This window comes from Homalodisca vitripennis, chromosome 6 (genome assembly GCF_021130785.1).
Source record: "Homalodisca vitripennis isolate AUS2020 chromosome 6, UT_GWSS_2.1, whole genome shotgun sequence".
NCBI classification, from domain to species: domain Eukaryota; kingdom Metazoa; phylum Arthropoda; class Insecta; order Hemiptera; family Cicadellidae; genus Homalodisca; species Homalodisca vitripennis.
Window position 1 is genome coordinate 98,998,389 of NC_060212.1, and position 15,367 is coordinate 99,013,755.

Sequence of the window (15,367 nt, forward strand, 5' to 3'; positions counted from 1 at the left end):
AAAGTTAATTTTTATGAGCTACCTTGTCGCCAATGTATTTGGATCTCTTATGATGAAAATGATTCTAGATTTCAGGAGTCAAGTCTGGGACAGCGTTAGAGAAAAGACGCTACATTAAGACCCAATCTGTGATGTCGATAAGGTGTAACAAGTTAATTTTTATGAACTACTTTGTCGCCAATGTTTTTGGATCTCTTATGATGAAAATGATTCTAGATTTCAGGAGTTAAGTCTGTGACAGCGTTAGAGAAAAGACGCCTACATTAAGACCCAATCTGTGATGTCGATAAGGTGTAAAAAGTTAATTTTTATGAGCTACCTTGTCGCCAATGTATTTGGATCTCTTATGATGAAAATGATTCTAGATTTCAGGAGTCAAGTCTGGGACAGCGTTAGAGAAAAGACGCTACATTAAGACCCAATCTGTGATGTCGATAAGGTGTAAAAAGTTAATTTATATGAACTACTTTGTCGCCAATTTTTTTGGATCTCTTATGATGAAAATGATTCTAGATTTCAGGAGTTAAGTCTGTGACAGCGTTAGAGAAAAGACGCCTACATTAAGACCCAATCTGTGATGTCGATAAGGTGTAAAAAGTTAATTTTTATGAGCTACCTTGTCGCCAATGTATTTGGATCTCTTATGATGAAAATGATTCTAGATTTCAGGAGTCAAGTCTGGGACAGCGTTAGAGAAAAGACGCTACATTAAGACCCAATCTGTGATGTCGATAAGGTGTAAAAAGTTAATTTTTATGAGCTACCTTGTCGCCAATGTATTTGGATCTCTTATGATGAAAATGATTCTAGATTTCAGGAGTCAAGTCTGGGACAGCGTTAGAGAAAAGACGCTACATTAAGACCCAATCTGTGATGTCGATAAGGTGTAAAAAGTTAATTTTTATGAGCTACCTTGTCGCCAATGTATTTGGATCTCTTATGATGAAAATGATTCTAGATTTCAGGAGTCAAGTCTGGGACAGCGTTAGAGAAAAGACGCTACATTAAGACCCAATCTGTGATGTCGATAAGGTGTAAAAAGTTAATTTATATGAACTACTTTGTCGCCAATTTTTTTGGATCTCTTATGATGAAAATGATTCTAGATTTCAGGAGTTAAGTCTGTGACAGCGTTAGAGAAAAGACGCCTACATTAAGACCCAATCTGTGATGTCGATAAGGTGTAAAAAGTTAATTTTTATGAGCTACCTTGTCGCCAATGTATTTGGATCTCTTATGATGAAAATGATTCTAGATTTCAGGAGTCAATTCTGGGACAGCGTTAGAGAAAAGACGCTACATTAAGACCCAATCTGTGATGTCGATAAGGTGTAAAAAGTTAATTTTTATGAGCTACCTTGTCGCCAATGTATTTGGATCTCTTATGATGAAAATGATTCTAGATTTCAGGAGTCAAGTCTGGGACAGCGTTAGAGAAAAGACGCTACATTAAGACCCAATCTGTGATGTCGATAAGGTGTAAAAAGTTAATTTTTATGAGCTACCTTGTCGCCAATGTATTTGGATCTCTTATGATGAAAATGATTCTAGATTTCAGGAGTCAAGTCTGGGACAGCGTTAGAGAAAAGACGCTACATTAAGACCCAATCTGTGATGTCGATAAGGTGTAAAAAGTTAATTTTTATGAGCTACTTTGTCGCCAATGTTTTTGGATCTCTTATGATGAAAATGATTCTAGATTTCAGGAGTCAAGTCTGTGACAGCGTCAGAGACAAGACTAAGACTCTAAGACGAAGATGAACAGAGACGAAACTCAACATTCACAATGAATCAGTTCTTCTCAACATAGCTATGTTACTACTGTGTTTCTGGCAGACACATCTTTACAACGTATGAAAATTAGAAGTTTGTAGATAGAATTAGTGTGTAATTAACATATAACTAACACAATAACACATTTTTATTTCATAAACACAAGAACACCTCATTTGCTCTAAGAATAAAATGTTTAATACAATACCGTGATATGAGGAATAAAATAAAATATTAAATGCATTTAAATGGTTTCTGAACTAATTATTAGCAAAACTATATATTTTGAGAAAGCAACAAATGTTTTATTCAGAGTTGAGGAATATTATGAATTTTGTTTTTTTTAATTATCGATGTTAGGTCGGAGAAGCAAACAACCAACCACTTCCTCCAAGGTGGTTACTCAAGCCCAGAACTAGTCATAAATTAAAAATCTATAATTGAATTAAATATTTATTTGGAACGAACTAAGCGACTTTCAGTATTTTTCTATTAATGTCAGTTAATAATTTTGCACAATTTTATGTATCTGTAAAATAAAACAGACAAACTACTTCCATATTATTGAGAAGAGAACAATTTGCAACTCTCGGACTTCACAGTATCTGAATAAAGCTAAATAATTTGTATTAACTGTAAATTTGATCTTTGTTAACTAATTGTTTGCTACAAAACGAACTTCGTAGTCTTTAAACTTAATTAGTGTGCAGACTCTGTTGGATAAACACTAATCCGCTCTGAGAAGCAACTCTATGTAAATTTAGCATCTTGTAAATAAATAGAATAGTGAACAACAGAGCCGTTGTTTGTGTTGTTGTGTCCGAGAAGGCGCCACTGCTGAAGGCTTGTAGTTAATCCAGAGGTGGTCGCGGCGGATGTTTTATTTAGACAGTAAAATTCGCATTAACTGCTAATAATTCCGGTTGTGTTTAACGAAACTGTGAGGCAAACATCTGAAGAGTTGTAGTCTGGGAGCGGAGAGCCTATTCGCACAGTACATTCACACAACACGGAGTATCTTTGGAATCGATAAAGGAATTTATGTTAGGAAAGAAAACGATCCACAGTTCCGGTTCAGTTTTGGTGGAGGTGAAATGGGACGGTAACGGATCAAAATGTGAAAAAATAATAATTTTCTCGGTTTATCCTTCCCCTAGTTTGTTACTCTTAAAACCGACCGTCAAATGCATGCATACACACACACACACACACACACATAAAATACTAAAAGAAAAAGACATATTTTCCTTTAATATTTCAACGTAATTTCGTTCTCAAAAAGGATATAAAATATAGTGCAGACAAAGAAAGAAAAAAATTTAACACAATACATTTTTAGTACCAGCTGAAATTTTTAAATCAAAAACTATAGTTTTTATAGTGTCGTTTTTAAACTCCTTTGTATATTATAAGAATGTATCAAGTTTCCTTATATTCAAATTAAGAATAATCATAATGCATGTGTTCTAATCAAATTTAAACAAAGTATAAATCATTTTCTTATTTTTAATTGTACATTCTGAACAAGAAAATAGGCTATAAATTTTGTTTTACATTATTTAGACTACTTTAAATAGATTATTTCTTATTTAAACCTAAAGTTAATTTTGACTTGATGACTAATTGATTGATGCGTTTGTTCTAAATATTACAATTTGATTTTGGAAGAATCGTCTGGTAATTTATAAATAGCTTTTAATGAGTACCGGTTATTAAATATATATTATTACACATACATATATACAGAATGTCCCGTAACTCTCTTGACAAAGGTATACCACGTTATTGCTCAGGTCAAGAGATACCTATTTCACCGTATGATGCTTGTTTCCACCTGTTTGTCTGTATGTTTTTTCTATTAAAAAAATTAATACCTTAAAAAGTCATAAATTAAAGTAACCCAAATTTGAATCAAATGCTGGAGAGCTGCCGTTTATTCAATTTTTTTACTGTTGGCTATTCGCTGAGAACATCAATGTGGGCCATGCCTTGTCACATTAAGTTTAAATAATTTTGGTGTCATTACATTTGTAATAAAATCCTCTAAAAGCTGCTATTCTTGCAATTCTTTAGAACAATACTAGTTTTTAAGATATTCAAAGTTTAAAAGTTTTAATGGTCAAAATTTTGAAAATACTAAAGATAATTTCGTTATATTTTTCAGCAATTGGCCTTGTCATTATACACATTTGAGCCAAATTTGGTATTATTTAATTTATTAGTTTTTAAGATATTAATTTTTTTACTAAAAAAAAACTCATACATACAGACAGATGTGAAACTAAACATCAAAGACCCATGTTCATATGGTGAAATACGTATGTTTGTCTTGACCTGAGCAATAACGTGGCACACCTTTGTCCAGAGAGTTACAGGACACTCTGTATATGTATATGACTATATTTCGTGTATATTATCGTGTATAACTCATATATCTAAAATAATAGTTATATCACCGTCCTACACGGTCAGCTGCAGCTGCCGCAGATTTAACATGTCAAGATTGGTTTTTAAGTCTGATCTAAGAACAATTTACCTATTTTAACAATTTTGATGGCCACCCATTTCGATCTCCACCAAAACTGCACATGTGCCGTCGATTGATTTCTTTCCTAAAAGAAATTCCTCTAACGAGTTCAAGGGAAGTGAAGTCGTGTGCCTGTACAATGCGAATTGGCACTAGGCTATGGGAATATTACAATACAATGGTACAATCCAAAACGTTTCACGCTGTCTTAAAGTTGGGTTCCTTCTGGAATTGCTCAGAAATAATAAGGTATAATCCACTTAGTTAACCTGGATAATGAATCTTCGACCTCTTTAGTAAGTGATCGGAACTTTAACTATATGTACTGAACCACAACAAAGTACATGTTCACACAATAAACATTTGAAAATTAATAAAAATATTATTTAAATAACATTGTAAAATTACCGCAAAAACTTAAATTAAAAATAACCTGCACACCTACCTCAAGTGTGAGCATCTTTAATATCACTTAACTGATTTATATTTTTGACAGTTACAATATGATTAGGTTTACCATTAATTTGAAATTAGTTTGCAACCAGAACACTGTGGTTTTTATATGCGATTTGAAAGTTTTTTCCCCCCAACAGTCAAGTAATAAAATAGCTTGTAGGAATAACTGACATAGCACGACAATGATGATTTGCTCTTTTCTAGAGTTGCAGAAGACCTGTTGTATTGCAGACAGTTCAGGTAGGCCTACTGTTTGTTGCTAAAATAAATGATAACATTCAATTTTATTATTAAGAAAGTTAATAACCTTATCTATTCTTGAAGCCTTGAAACTCGTCAGTTTTGGCGAAAATGGAAATCAAGAGGGTTAAATCATTAAAGTATAATGTGGTTGGAACATACATTTTTACCTCGACAAAATGAAAAATCGACCTTTAAATACATAAATAATAATTATATAATCGTTGGCAACTTGGTTAAAACATTGAAATTCACCCTCTTTGGCCATATCCTGCTCTTTATACGGATATTTACTCTGACACTTAGTTTATTCATTTACGTGTCTGTGGTTGGTTTTAGGTGTTACAAACTAAGAAAAATGTGATCTGAGAAAAGATTTTAGTTTCGTATTTTAACTCTTTTTATACCCTACCATATCGGTTTCCGCCAAAGCTAAAATTTATTTCGTAGAGTAAACTCTAAAAAATAAAAGCCAGACTGTGTGTTTATATACAATTAAATTAGCCCTTGGATCCTGAACTTTCAAATTTTGTTTATACATTTCTACAGAGATTAAACAGTGTCCAAGTTTCTGCAGAAACATAAGTAAGCTACATGGTGTGAGGAGGGGAACTGTAGACTCCTCGCCAAGTAAGGTGGAGGGAGGTATCGATACTGCTACATCGTAAGATTTGGTACTCACCCAGATTGTCCACAGGTTCCGCCATGAGTGCCTCCGGTCGCAGTGTACGGTAGAGTATCCTGCGAGGTCGTCCCTTAGCCATGATGACGTCACATCCCGGTCACACCCGGTCACCAACTGTTTGTGTGGACTCCGACCCTGCCTACACCAACAGTGTCAGCTCACACAAACATGCAACTCTGATAACACAAAGGACAGCGGCCGGTAGAGTGTTGTCTGTCAACTGTTATCATCAAGTCACTATTGACATTTACATGTCACTACAATTAAAACACTACTACTCGTGTTGTTCAGTAGGGTTTAGAGCTACTTACAGTACAAATTGATTTTGGAAATATTTGGCAATACGAATTATAGCAATGGCTAAAATATCCCTTCCGGTTCAATGGGAAAAGAGGTAGATTCAGATGAAACCGTCATCTGTACATCTCAAAATGCGTTCAGATGTTTAATTTGCACAACATTGATGGAAAATAAAACTCTCAATGTTGGATTGATAATAAATCATAACGCTTTCAAACACCTAGATACTCCATGATTATGTCCTGAAATACAACTTTTTCACACATGTAAATGGCCGCTATCTTGAAGTTTTAGCTTGAGTTTAATCATACAGCTACAGGTACTGTCTGTGCCAAGTTTTGTCTGAATATATCAAGAAACGGTAGTTATCATTTTCTAAATTATTTTCGCAATTTTGGAAACTACTACGCAATAATTTTTACCCCCGCCATCTGGAAATAAAAAAGAAATACATAATACCAAACAATAATTTATTGATTATTAATAAATAAATAATTTAATTATTAAATTAAATAATAATTAGATTAATAATTAATTTAATTTTGTATAATTATTATCTTTTATTTAAATTAATAATTTTTTTCATCAATATTTTTCTTTAGCTCTATGATGCATAACTTGGATATAAGCATTCCTTTTCCAAACTTCGAACGGCCCTATTCTTGAAAATAGATTTCGAAAGTAGTACAATAATAAAAGTTACCAAGAATATTTGTAAAATATATCTTTTTGGCCCTGTGTTGGAAATGAATTGTAATCATACAATTTAAAATGTATAATTTTGTTTAACTCGGAGTAAGGTTAAAAATTTCTAATTGCCGCCATATTAAAAGGTATGATTGCCCATTTTAATATATATATATATATATACAACTTTTTAGATTATGTTGATTTTGGATTTTGGAAATAATTATCGGACAAAATGCAAAATATCTTCCGTCATGAGGGAGATTTCTATAGCTATATTTCTACGAAATCTACATAAAAATAAGTAAACACAGAAATGCTTAAAAGCCTGCATATTTTGATAAAGGCAATTTAAACTTTTGTTCAGGTATTCAAACGCCAATTATAACATGAGTAACACAATTTTTTTTAAACCAACGAACTGAATTACAACAAAATCAATACTCAGTAAAATTAGGTACACATAAAACGAACCTATCCTCAAAATGGTTTTAGAGAATATTTAGTGCGTAAGTTATTAAGATTTTAATAAATTTTAACAATCTTAAGAATGAATACCTTTTAAAGCCATTATTATGAAATCGAATGAATTGTTAAATAGTAAATCCAATTATTGCAACAAGTAAGAAAGCTATAACTCCGTAAACGATGGGCCATGTCTCAAGCGGTCCCGCTCGTGCTCGCATACGAGACGCGGCGCGTCGTGACGCCTTGACGTGACGTAGGTTTAGACGTCAGGCTACACGTTCAGAGCGTACTGGGAGCTGTTGCACGTACACTTTCTGGTCCATCGTCTTAGGGACGCACTTATACTTGTTTTCATTGACTTTTTAAAATACTTCATAATATAATACAATAATATCACACGTATTTTAGATAAAGAAAAAAAATGGAAAACATAAAATAACGGATTTTATACATTATTGGCATATACTATGATATGATCAACGGCATGTTTTTATTGAACTGCTACTTAAGCAAATTGGGTTATTACAATATATCAAACCTATGTATATATATATATATATATATATATATATATATATATATATATATATATATTCACTTCGGGTGTATAAATGCAGAATTTCTCTATCATAACAATTATTGGACATCTCGGTATAACGGTATAAAATTGCCTTTAATATTTCGGCATTTGCCGTTTTCAAAAAGGTATAATAAAAAATAATACAGCAAACCAAATTTATTTATATTTATTAATTATATTTAAGTTATTTTTTATTATACCTTTTTGAAAACGACAAATGCCGAAATATTAAAGGAAATTTTACACCGAGAAGTCCAATAATTGTTATATATTGTATATAGTTATTAAGGGTGTTCTGACTTGGTTCACAAACCGCTTCAATTTTGAAATTGAGGTGTGTGTGTGTGTGTGTGTGTGTGTGTGTGTGTGTGTGTGTGCACGCGCGCGTGAGGTAGCTCAAATATATCCACTTTTAAAACGTACAAAACCTGTGATCGGAGAATAAAAAAAATTGTATCTTTGTGGAAAGGAAGAGATATAGATTTGTTTTTATTAATAATATAATTTAGGTACTTTAATTTGTGACCAACAGCATTGTTAAAGACTATTGTTATTATTTTAAGTTCAAGAGGAATTTAAGAAAAGGTCCTTATACCAAATGTCACTTCCTTAAACCATCGATCATGTCAACAGCATGAACAACGGAGTTTAGTCTAAATTTTACACCTTTGGTTTACAATGTTCTAACTGAATAAATGAGGTATTTGGTTTATTCGATTTGTCCAAAAATCGGCACAAAAAGTAGCTAGATCAATTCATTGGAAACAATGGAAGTTTGCAGGTACATGGTTGTACCTGCAAACTAACCAGCTGTAAGCTCTAGATGTAGAGTAGCTGTGTTTGTGCTCTATCAACGTCAATTAACATAGTGATTGTTAATACCATGCCTTAAAACCATTGCTATACATCTATTACGGGCTAAATTACACGATTTGTTCTGTGATTTGGGGTTTCTTACATGGCCGAGGGACAATTAATTATATACGTTTTATACAGAACTCAATAAAAATTGTACGAAAATTAATTCTAAAAATCCAAAAAATCATTAAAATTAAAACTAGTTAACTATTAAAGATTTTAAGCGCCTGGGTTGATATGATTATGTATTAGTAAAACTAAAATAACGGTATTAAAAATTTTTAATTTACTTAGGATTTTAAACCTAAAGACGTTTTTATAACGCAAGGGTCTGTGAAACAGGTCAGAACACGCTTAATAACAATCTGATACGCCTCCTTTCAATATTCCATTATTACATCGATACGTTGACTCAAGAATGGAGCTTCTCAGAACATAAAGCGTTCATATTCTGAGGAAGCTTTTATACTTCCAGTAAAAATTCAACGAAGTGTAGACTTTCTGAACGCAGAGGGAATTAAGAATCATTATTCAATTCATTCAAAACAGAACTTCAGGCTAACATTTCGAGATAGCTCTTTGCGTTTGAAGTTTTACACTAACACTTTGATTTACTTTGAGTTTGATATGTTTGAATTATTCACGAGGGGAATTCTTGGATTAGTTTACAGGTCAGTATCTAGTATTTTTAATACACACTAACAACAGGCAATTATCGGTAGTTATTTTCATTTAAGGTACAAATACAAAACGTGTCGCGTAACAGGCTTCGCTGAAGGTGCACGCAACATTTACATTACACGTTATCATCTAACTCATAATCGTGCCTATGTAGAAATTAATTTCTAGCAAAATGTGCACATGAAATTGATTTTGAGAGATATTTAGGCTACGTTGAAGCCCAACGAAATCTCACAAAGATACATGCACCATCCACTCCATAGGTCAATTTGTGCTCGAGATATTCCCCTGAGATAAGGATTCAGTAACACTCATCAAGTTGCATAAACCAACGTGAAACTTGGATGTATGGAATAGGGTGAAATTGGATTTATGTAGGAATAGGGTTTACTGGTATATTGGTCAAATCGTTCTCATGAGTTTTTTGGGGACAGTTAAGTTCTACGCCAACGCTCAGCCAAATACCATTTAGGGTGAAATAACATTATCAAAGTCGGTGTTACCTATTTATAAATACATGAAAATGGTAAGTATATAGGTCCGTTCGTTTTCGAGATATCGTGTGGATAGAGAGACAGAAATGACAGTTTTCCACCCATTAGAGTAGTTTTGCTAACGCTCAGTCATCAAAATGGTTTTACCTCGAGAATGTAAATAAATAAAATGTATCGCTAATGCAATTTTTTGCAAAATGCGGTAGTATTTTTACAGCAAATAATTACTTAATAAATAAATCAGTTCTTGAGATATACCTTAAGTAATGCTCAGCCAAATCGCACCGCATGAGAAGAAAGTGTTGTGCCAGCCCTTCTGTGTAATAGCTTTCGTTAACGCTTAAGCAATAATTTTAGTTGCTAATCGTTCTGTCAAAGTTTAACATCTTGGCTACTTAGTTCGCGATATGAAGTGTCCAGGTCAGTAAATATCTTCATACAATATCCACTTCTGACTTTGATACCACAAAGCGTGCAGCATTACACAGCCGTTACTTTTATAGATTCTTAGGTTTTTTCTACATACCAGTCATAAGAAAACATACCCTTTCAAAAAGAGCAATAATCAAAAGTTTGACATTAATTTTATATTTGATACAACCTTATATACTTTATTGGTACAAAATAGATTTTAAGCCGAATTTTTGTAGAAAACCACCCGATCGCAACCGCCCTCCTGGTTACACTTATTGACAATTTCTACATAACTTCACCTATCATGACCCCCAGAACACAAAACTTATTTTTTTAATCATTCAGTTTCTTAGAATTCTTACACAATCCACAAAATCTTACAGTTATTAAACTTTTAATTATTTAAAGAACCATTACACATTTCCTGGTGATGGTCATCTCCAACAAATTTTTAAAATTACATTAGCATAAGATAGTAATACCCACAACCGTTACTATCTTATAAAAATTTATAGAGATAAACAAATATATGTTTCTTGCAAACTAATATATTATATTACCAACAAATCATTACAGAAGGAAAATATTCAAAGTCTTGATAAAATTACAAGTAAGACAATTTTAAAACGGATTTAATATTATTTTGACAATTATCTTTATCATATGCAAAACCAATTTAAATAATGTCGTTACTTTTAAAATCCATCTCATACCCACGTTTTTAGTGTTGTGGAAATGTGCCTTTTACCCAGCAACCACTTAATTTTAAGCCGTTTCCTAGATTATTAATATATATATATATATATATATATATATATATATATATATATATATATATATATATACATATATATATATATTTACCGTTCATATATATGAAAATATATATATTATATTATATTAATTATTAAATACAATAATTATTGGTTATAATGTCATAAACAATGTTTTCACAGAACCGTTGATTACATTTAACAGGCTCTTCCAATTAACATTTCACTGCTTTAGTGACCAGTGGGGCGTAGCCCGGAGGTATTTTCGAAATAAGAATATGCATATATTCATCCCAGGGACCGTAAAAGTGTCCATGTAAAATTTCATTATTATCCATAATGATAATAATAATGAATAATTTACCCGCGAAAACAGATTGAAAAAACAAAGATACTTTCGCATTTATAATATGATTAGGATATAATTATGTTTGTTTTGAAAAAAAAACTGTTGTTTCATGAACATTGACATGATCATGTGTAGTTGTTTAATCTAAGCATTGTTGCCGGCAGCCGCCATTTTTTTTTTGCAAATTTCGTTACACTTTTGAATGTGTTTCCCACGAGTATGCAAACATCGATAAGAGTTTGCAGATGTATACTCAACTGGTTGGCTGATCAAATACACAAACAACGTCTTGGGTCACAGGGTACATTGCACTGTTGCATTGCGTACAAATCGACAGTATTATATATGAAAGTAATGATTTTATTATTTAAGAAAAGTGTATAAATGACACTTAGTTTTAAAGTCCGTAATTTTGAATATTCCAATGGGGGTATTCCGGGTTCCCTGGGCTGGTTACCTTGGACGAAAACTATGGTCCGCTTGTTGTAGGATTTTACGAGTGTTTTGTCCATAAGATCCCAGGATATAGGCCTACTCGCGTTCACGTTAGAGCTTCATGTGTCAAAAACTTGATCAACGGTTTTTTGACGCAAAGGCAACAGGATTTTTTCTTACATTTGCCATTGTTTAACAAATCGGTAACACTACGTTTCGAGGTGTGTTATCTAATCTCTTCTTCAGGCGAATAATTAACAAACCACACTGGAGCGTCGTGACACGCAGAAGTCGAGAATCGCTACAACCATGAACTGTGTTATTTACAGTACTATTGGTGAACTTACTGGTACTACAGTAAAATTGATGGCTGAGCGGTAGTGGGGTAATGTGTATGTCCATAAGTCTGTCTGTCCAAATAATAACACGGGAACAAACTAACAGACTGGAAATTTTGCGTGAGGCTTCATTTCTCTATGGGCAAAAATAATCAATGGGATTTGGATGAGCTCTATCGAATATTTTTACATAGGTCTTACAGGTAGCCATAATAGTAACGAGAAAATCGCAACACAAACAGATTTGTGGACAAACTGAATAAATGATATGATATTTTAGCAAGTGGCACAGTAACACAAAATAAAACAAGTAATAAACTCGAATTTTTGCATCTAGTTCAGCAATGCCTGTTACGCGAAATCTTGTTCATTAGGGACCTGCCTTAAATCAGAGACGTTTCCACCCGTCTGCCTGTCGGCCTTGCGTTAACACTAGATACAAAGACGCTATAGACTTGAAACTTGGTACCTATGCACCTCTTGGCTCACGGAAGAGCTTTCCTGATTTTAGAACTAAAAAGTCAAGGGCAGCATAGTTTACTACGTAAAGACTCGAAGCTTGCCCTGGAGACTTGTTACATTCGGACGTTCCTTCATTAATCCATTGAATCAGTTTTATTTTCAGAATATTTTTAACTATTATTTACCCAATTTTTTATGAATGGTTGATTATAAAACTACACATATGACTGTAGTCGATACTACAAAGATCCTATTCAAGAATTTAATATGGTTTATCTCGATTACTCACATCCGTGAACGTAACAGTTTTATGTATCGTGGAAATTATTTACATAGGCCGGACTGGAGTGAGATAGACATTAAACTATCAGGCTACAATTTATGAGAGGAAGAAATTTTGATCAATTCTAATTAGAAAATTACACCCTACATCATAAACTGTTCACTAAAATTGATTCAATACAAATAAAGTTATATTCCGTCCATGCACATAAAAACAGTTCACCATATGAGAAAATTGCAGAGTTTGGAATAACAGTTTGGAAACGAATGTACGCTCAAACGAAACATTAGACGTCAAATTATATCCTTCAAAGTACAAAGATACCAATTAAGAAAATATAATAACACTGATCCTGAAAAATGCTCTCAATGCAGTTTTACACATGAGAGCATTTTTTACATATGAGGATGAATTTTTTATGCGTCAACAGAATATTCAACTTGTGATAGAACAGGACGGACTAAATTCCGTTCCCAACAACCGCATATAATTAAGCGCTGATTATCACTTTTTTATTATGTAAAATTACAAATATTTAACATTATTGTAAACGCCTCCCAAAAGTAATTAACTTGCAAACATTTGTTCCTAAGGAGTAATGTACTGTAACAAATTCATAATTGTATGTTCTACTGTTTTACTCCAAGTACATAATTTACTATGACCGAAATGGTTTCCTTAGTAATTTGAAATTGTTAATTAGTATTTATGGCTACAATTGTTTAATTTAATTTGGAGTATTGACGAGCCGTATTATTTTTGAGAATTAGAATTCAACTGTGTCGGAAAGTTACAAATATTTAAGGGTTACACTAATATTTGCAGACTGCAGTTCACCCACCTCGCGAACGGAAGTTCCAGAAGCCGAGCTGTTATCACTGATATCTCGGGCGGGCGTTGCGACGTGCACTGTATCGCGTCCACGAACAGACTGCCAGAGTCTGGTAGCTACGGCCGCTTCTCCCCCTCTCTCCACCCTACAACACCCATCTTATCACACACTTGCCGCTTCTCAGCTCTCAGGTTACCCGATACCATCCCCTATAGTCCATTACTGGGGTTATTGCTTGATATTCGTTATTACAAGGGGGAGGTGCCCCACTCGGGTTACTCTTCAGTGAGTCAGGGCTCAATTAAATCTGGGTTTTCATTACGAAAAAATAAATCCATAATTTTAACAATACAAGTGACAGCACATGTAAGATTTAAATTATTCAGAAATTTCCAAAAATAGTTGAAGTCAAATATTATTTTGAGGTTAGCGTTTAGTTCAGCTAACAAGTTTTGTAGTGAAACGATATGGCCCCATAAGAACAATGTTGAAAACTTCATACACTTTTACACCGGTATTTTTATACTAACTTTATGGGAGGTGTCTCATTTAAAAAATATAATTAATACGCATCTAATCACTTTTACTACTTCACTATACTTTTTTATTGTTTCTACAATGAAGTACAATAAAGTTTATTGTTTCTGAATAACCTGTTACAGTATATATACAAATAATTTGGAATTTTCTAGGATAATCAAAACTGCAAAATATTTCCAAACATGCTGTCATAAAAGTGACTGAAATTAACAGATTTAGATTAAATCTATTAAAATATCCAAGAGAGGAGTAATTTAATTTAGAACAGAATAAACTCACGAAGCAACTTCATCAAATTATAAGGAAAGCTTTTAAAAACATAGTCGTATAGACAAGCATTTTAAAATGCATAAAAACATAAGCTCAGGAACTTTTGGAACGCGGACAGTATGAAATTAAATCGTTTCACCTCATCTTTCTCAGTCTTTTAAGGAAAGTTTTTAAAAATCACAGAAATGTTATTTTATATATTATATCTATCGCTGAATACGATGCACTAAAAATATACACGTTTTCATAAATATACTTATGAAAAAATAACTTAAGGGAATTTTTGAGTCATAAATGAGGTAACAATGTTATGTCTTCGTTGTGAATGGCTGCACTGTTTGTTGGCAGTATTTAAGCTCTACCAGAATATGATGTAATTGTTATGATAAAGTGTAATGCTTAATTCGTGGAATTATCTTACAATTGAAGAAAACTCGCTGCAAGCCTCTGAAATCTGACACTGCCACAGACTTGATTCCTAGAATCTGGTTTCGTCCGCCAGAAGAGATCCGAAAAAGTTGCTGAAGTTGAAATGGAGCTAAACACAGTGAATCAATCAACCCTTCCTACCATAGTGATACGTTATGTATTGTAAACATGGTTGTTCTGTCGTGCTTTGGGGCCGTGTCAGTTAACATCGTAGAACACCCATTTGTCCACCTGATGAGACAATGAGAATATCTCTTCATCTGGATTACACAGCAGGCTGCTGGGTAAATTAGCTAATCCTCTTTTGTAGTCTAGGTGTCTTTTATGCAAAGGGTTTGTTTTGAATTTCTTCGTCGCCTTGGAATAATGAACCCTACCTTTGTAATGCTAATAATTGGGCCAATCGAGGTATGTTTTTCCTCTATACTACTCGTAGTATGTACATCCTAAAATGTAGACTGAAATGATTTATATAGTACTCAAATATACACAG

At 33.1% G+C, this 15,367-nt stretch overlaps 1 protein-coding gene across 1 annotated transcript in view; it reads right to left on the reverse strand.

Moving 5' to 3' along the window:
- The window catches only part of LOC124364632 (BDNF/NT-3 growth factors receptor-like), a 94,948-nt gene extending 81,218 nt beyond the window's left edge, over positions 1 to 13,730 (reverse strand). The window contains exons 1-2 of the mRNA XM_046820252.1: positions 13,645 to 13,730; positions 5,679 to 5,820 (exon numbers count right to left, since the gene is read on the reverse strand). Of these exons, the coding sequence (XP_046676208.1) occupies positions 5,679 to 5,760 (82 nt within the window). The 5' untranslated portion in view covers positions 5,761 to 5,820; positions 13,645 to 13,730. The remainder of the gene's footprint in view (positions 1 to 5,678; positions 5,821 to 13,644) is intronic.
- Between the last annotated feature and the right edge of the window lie 1,637 nt (positions 13,731 to 15,367).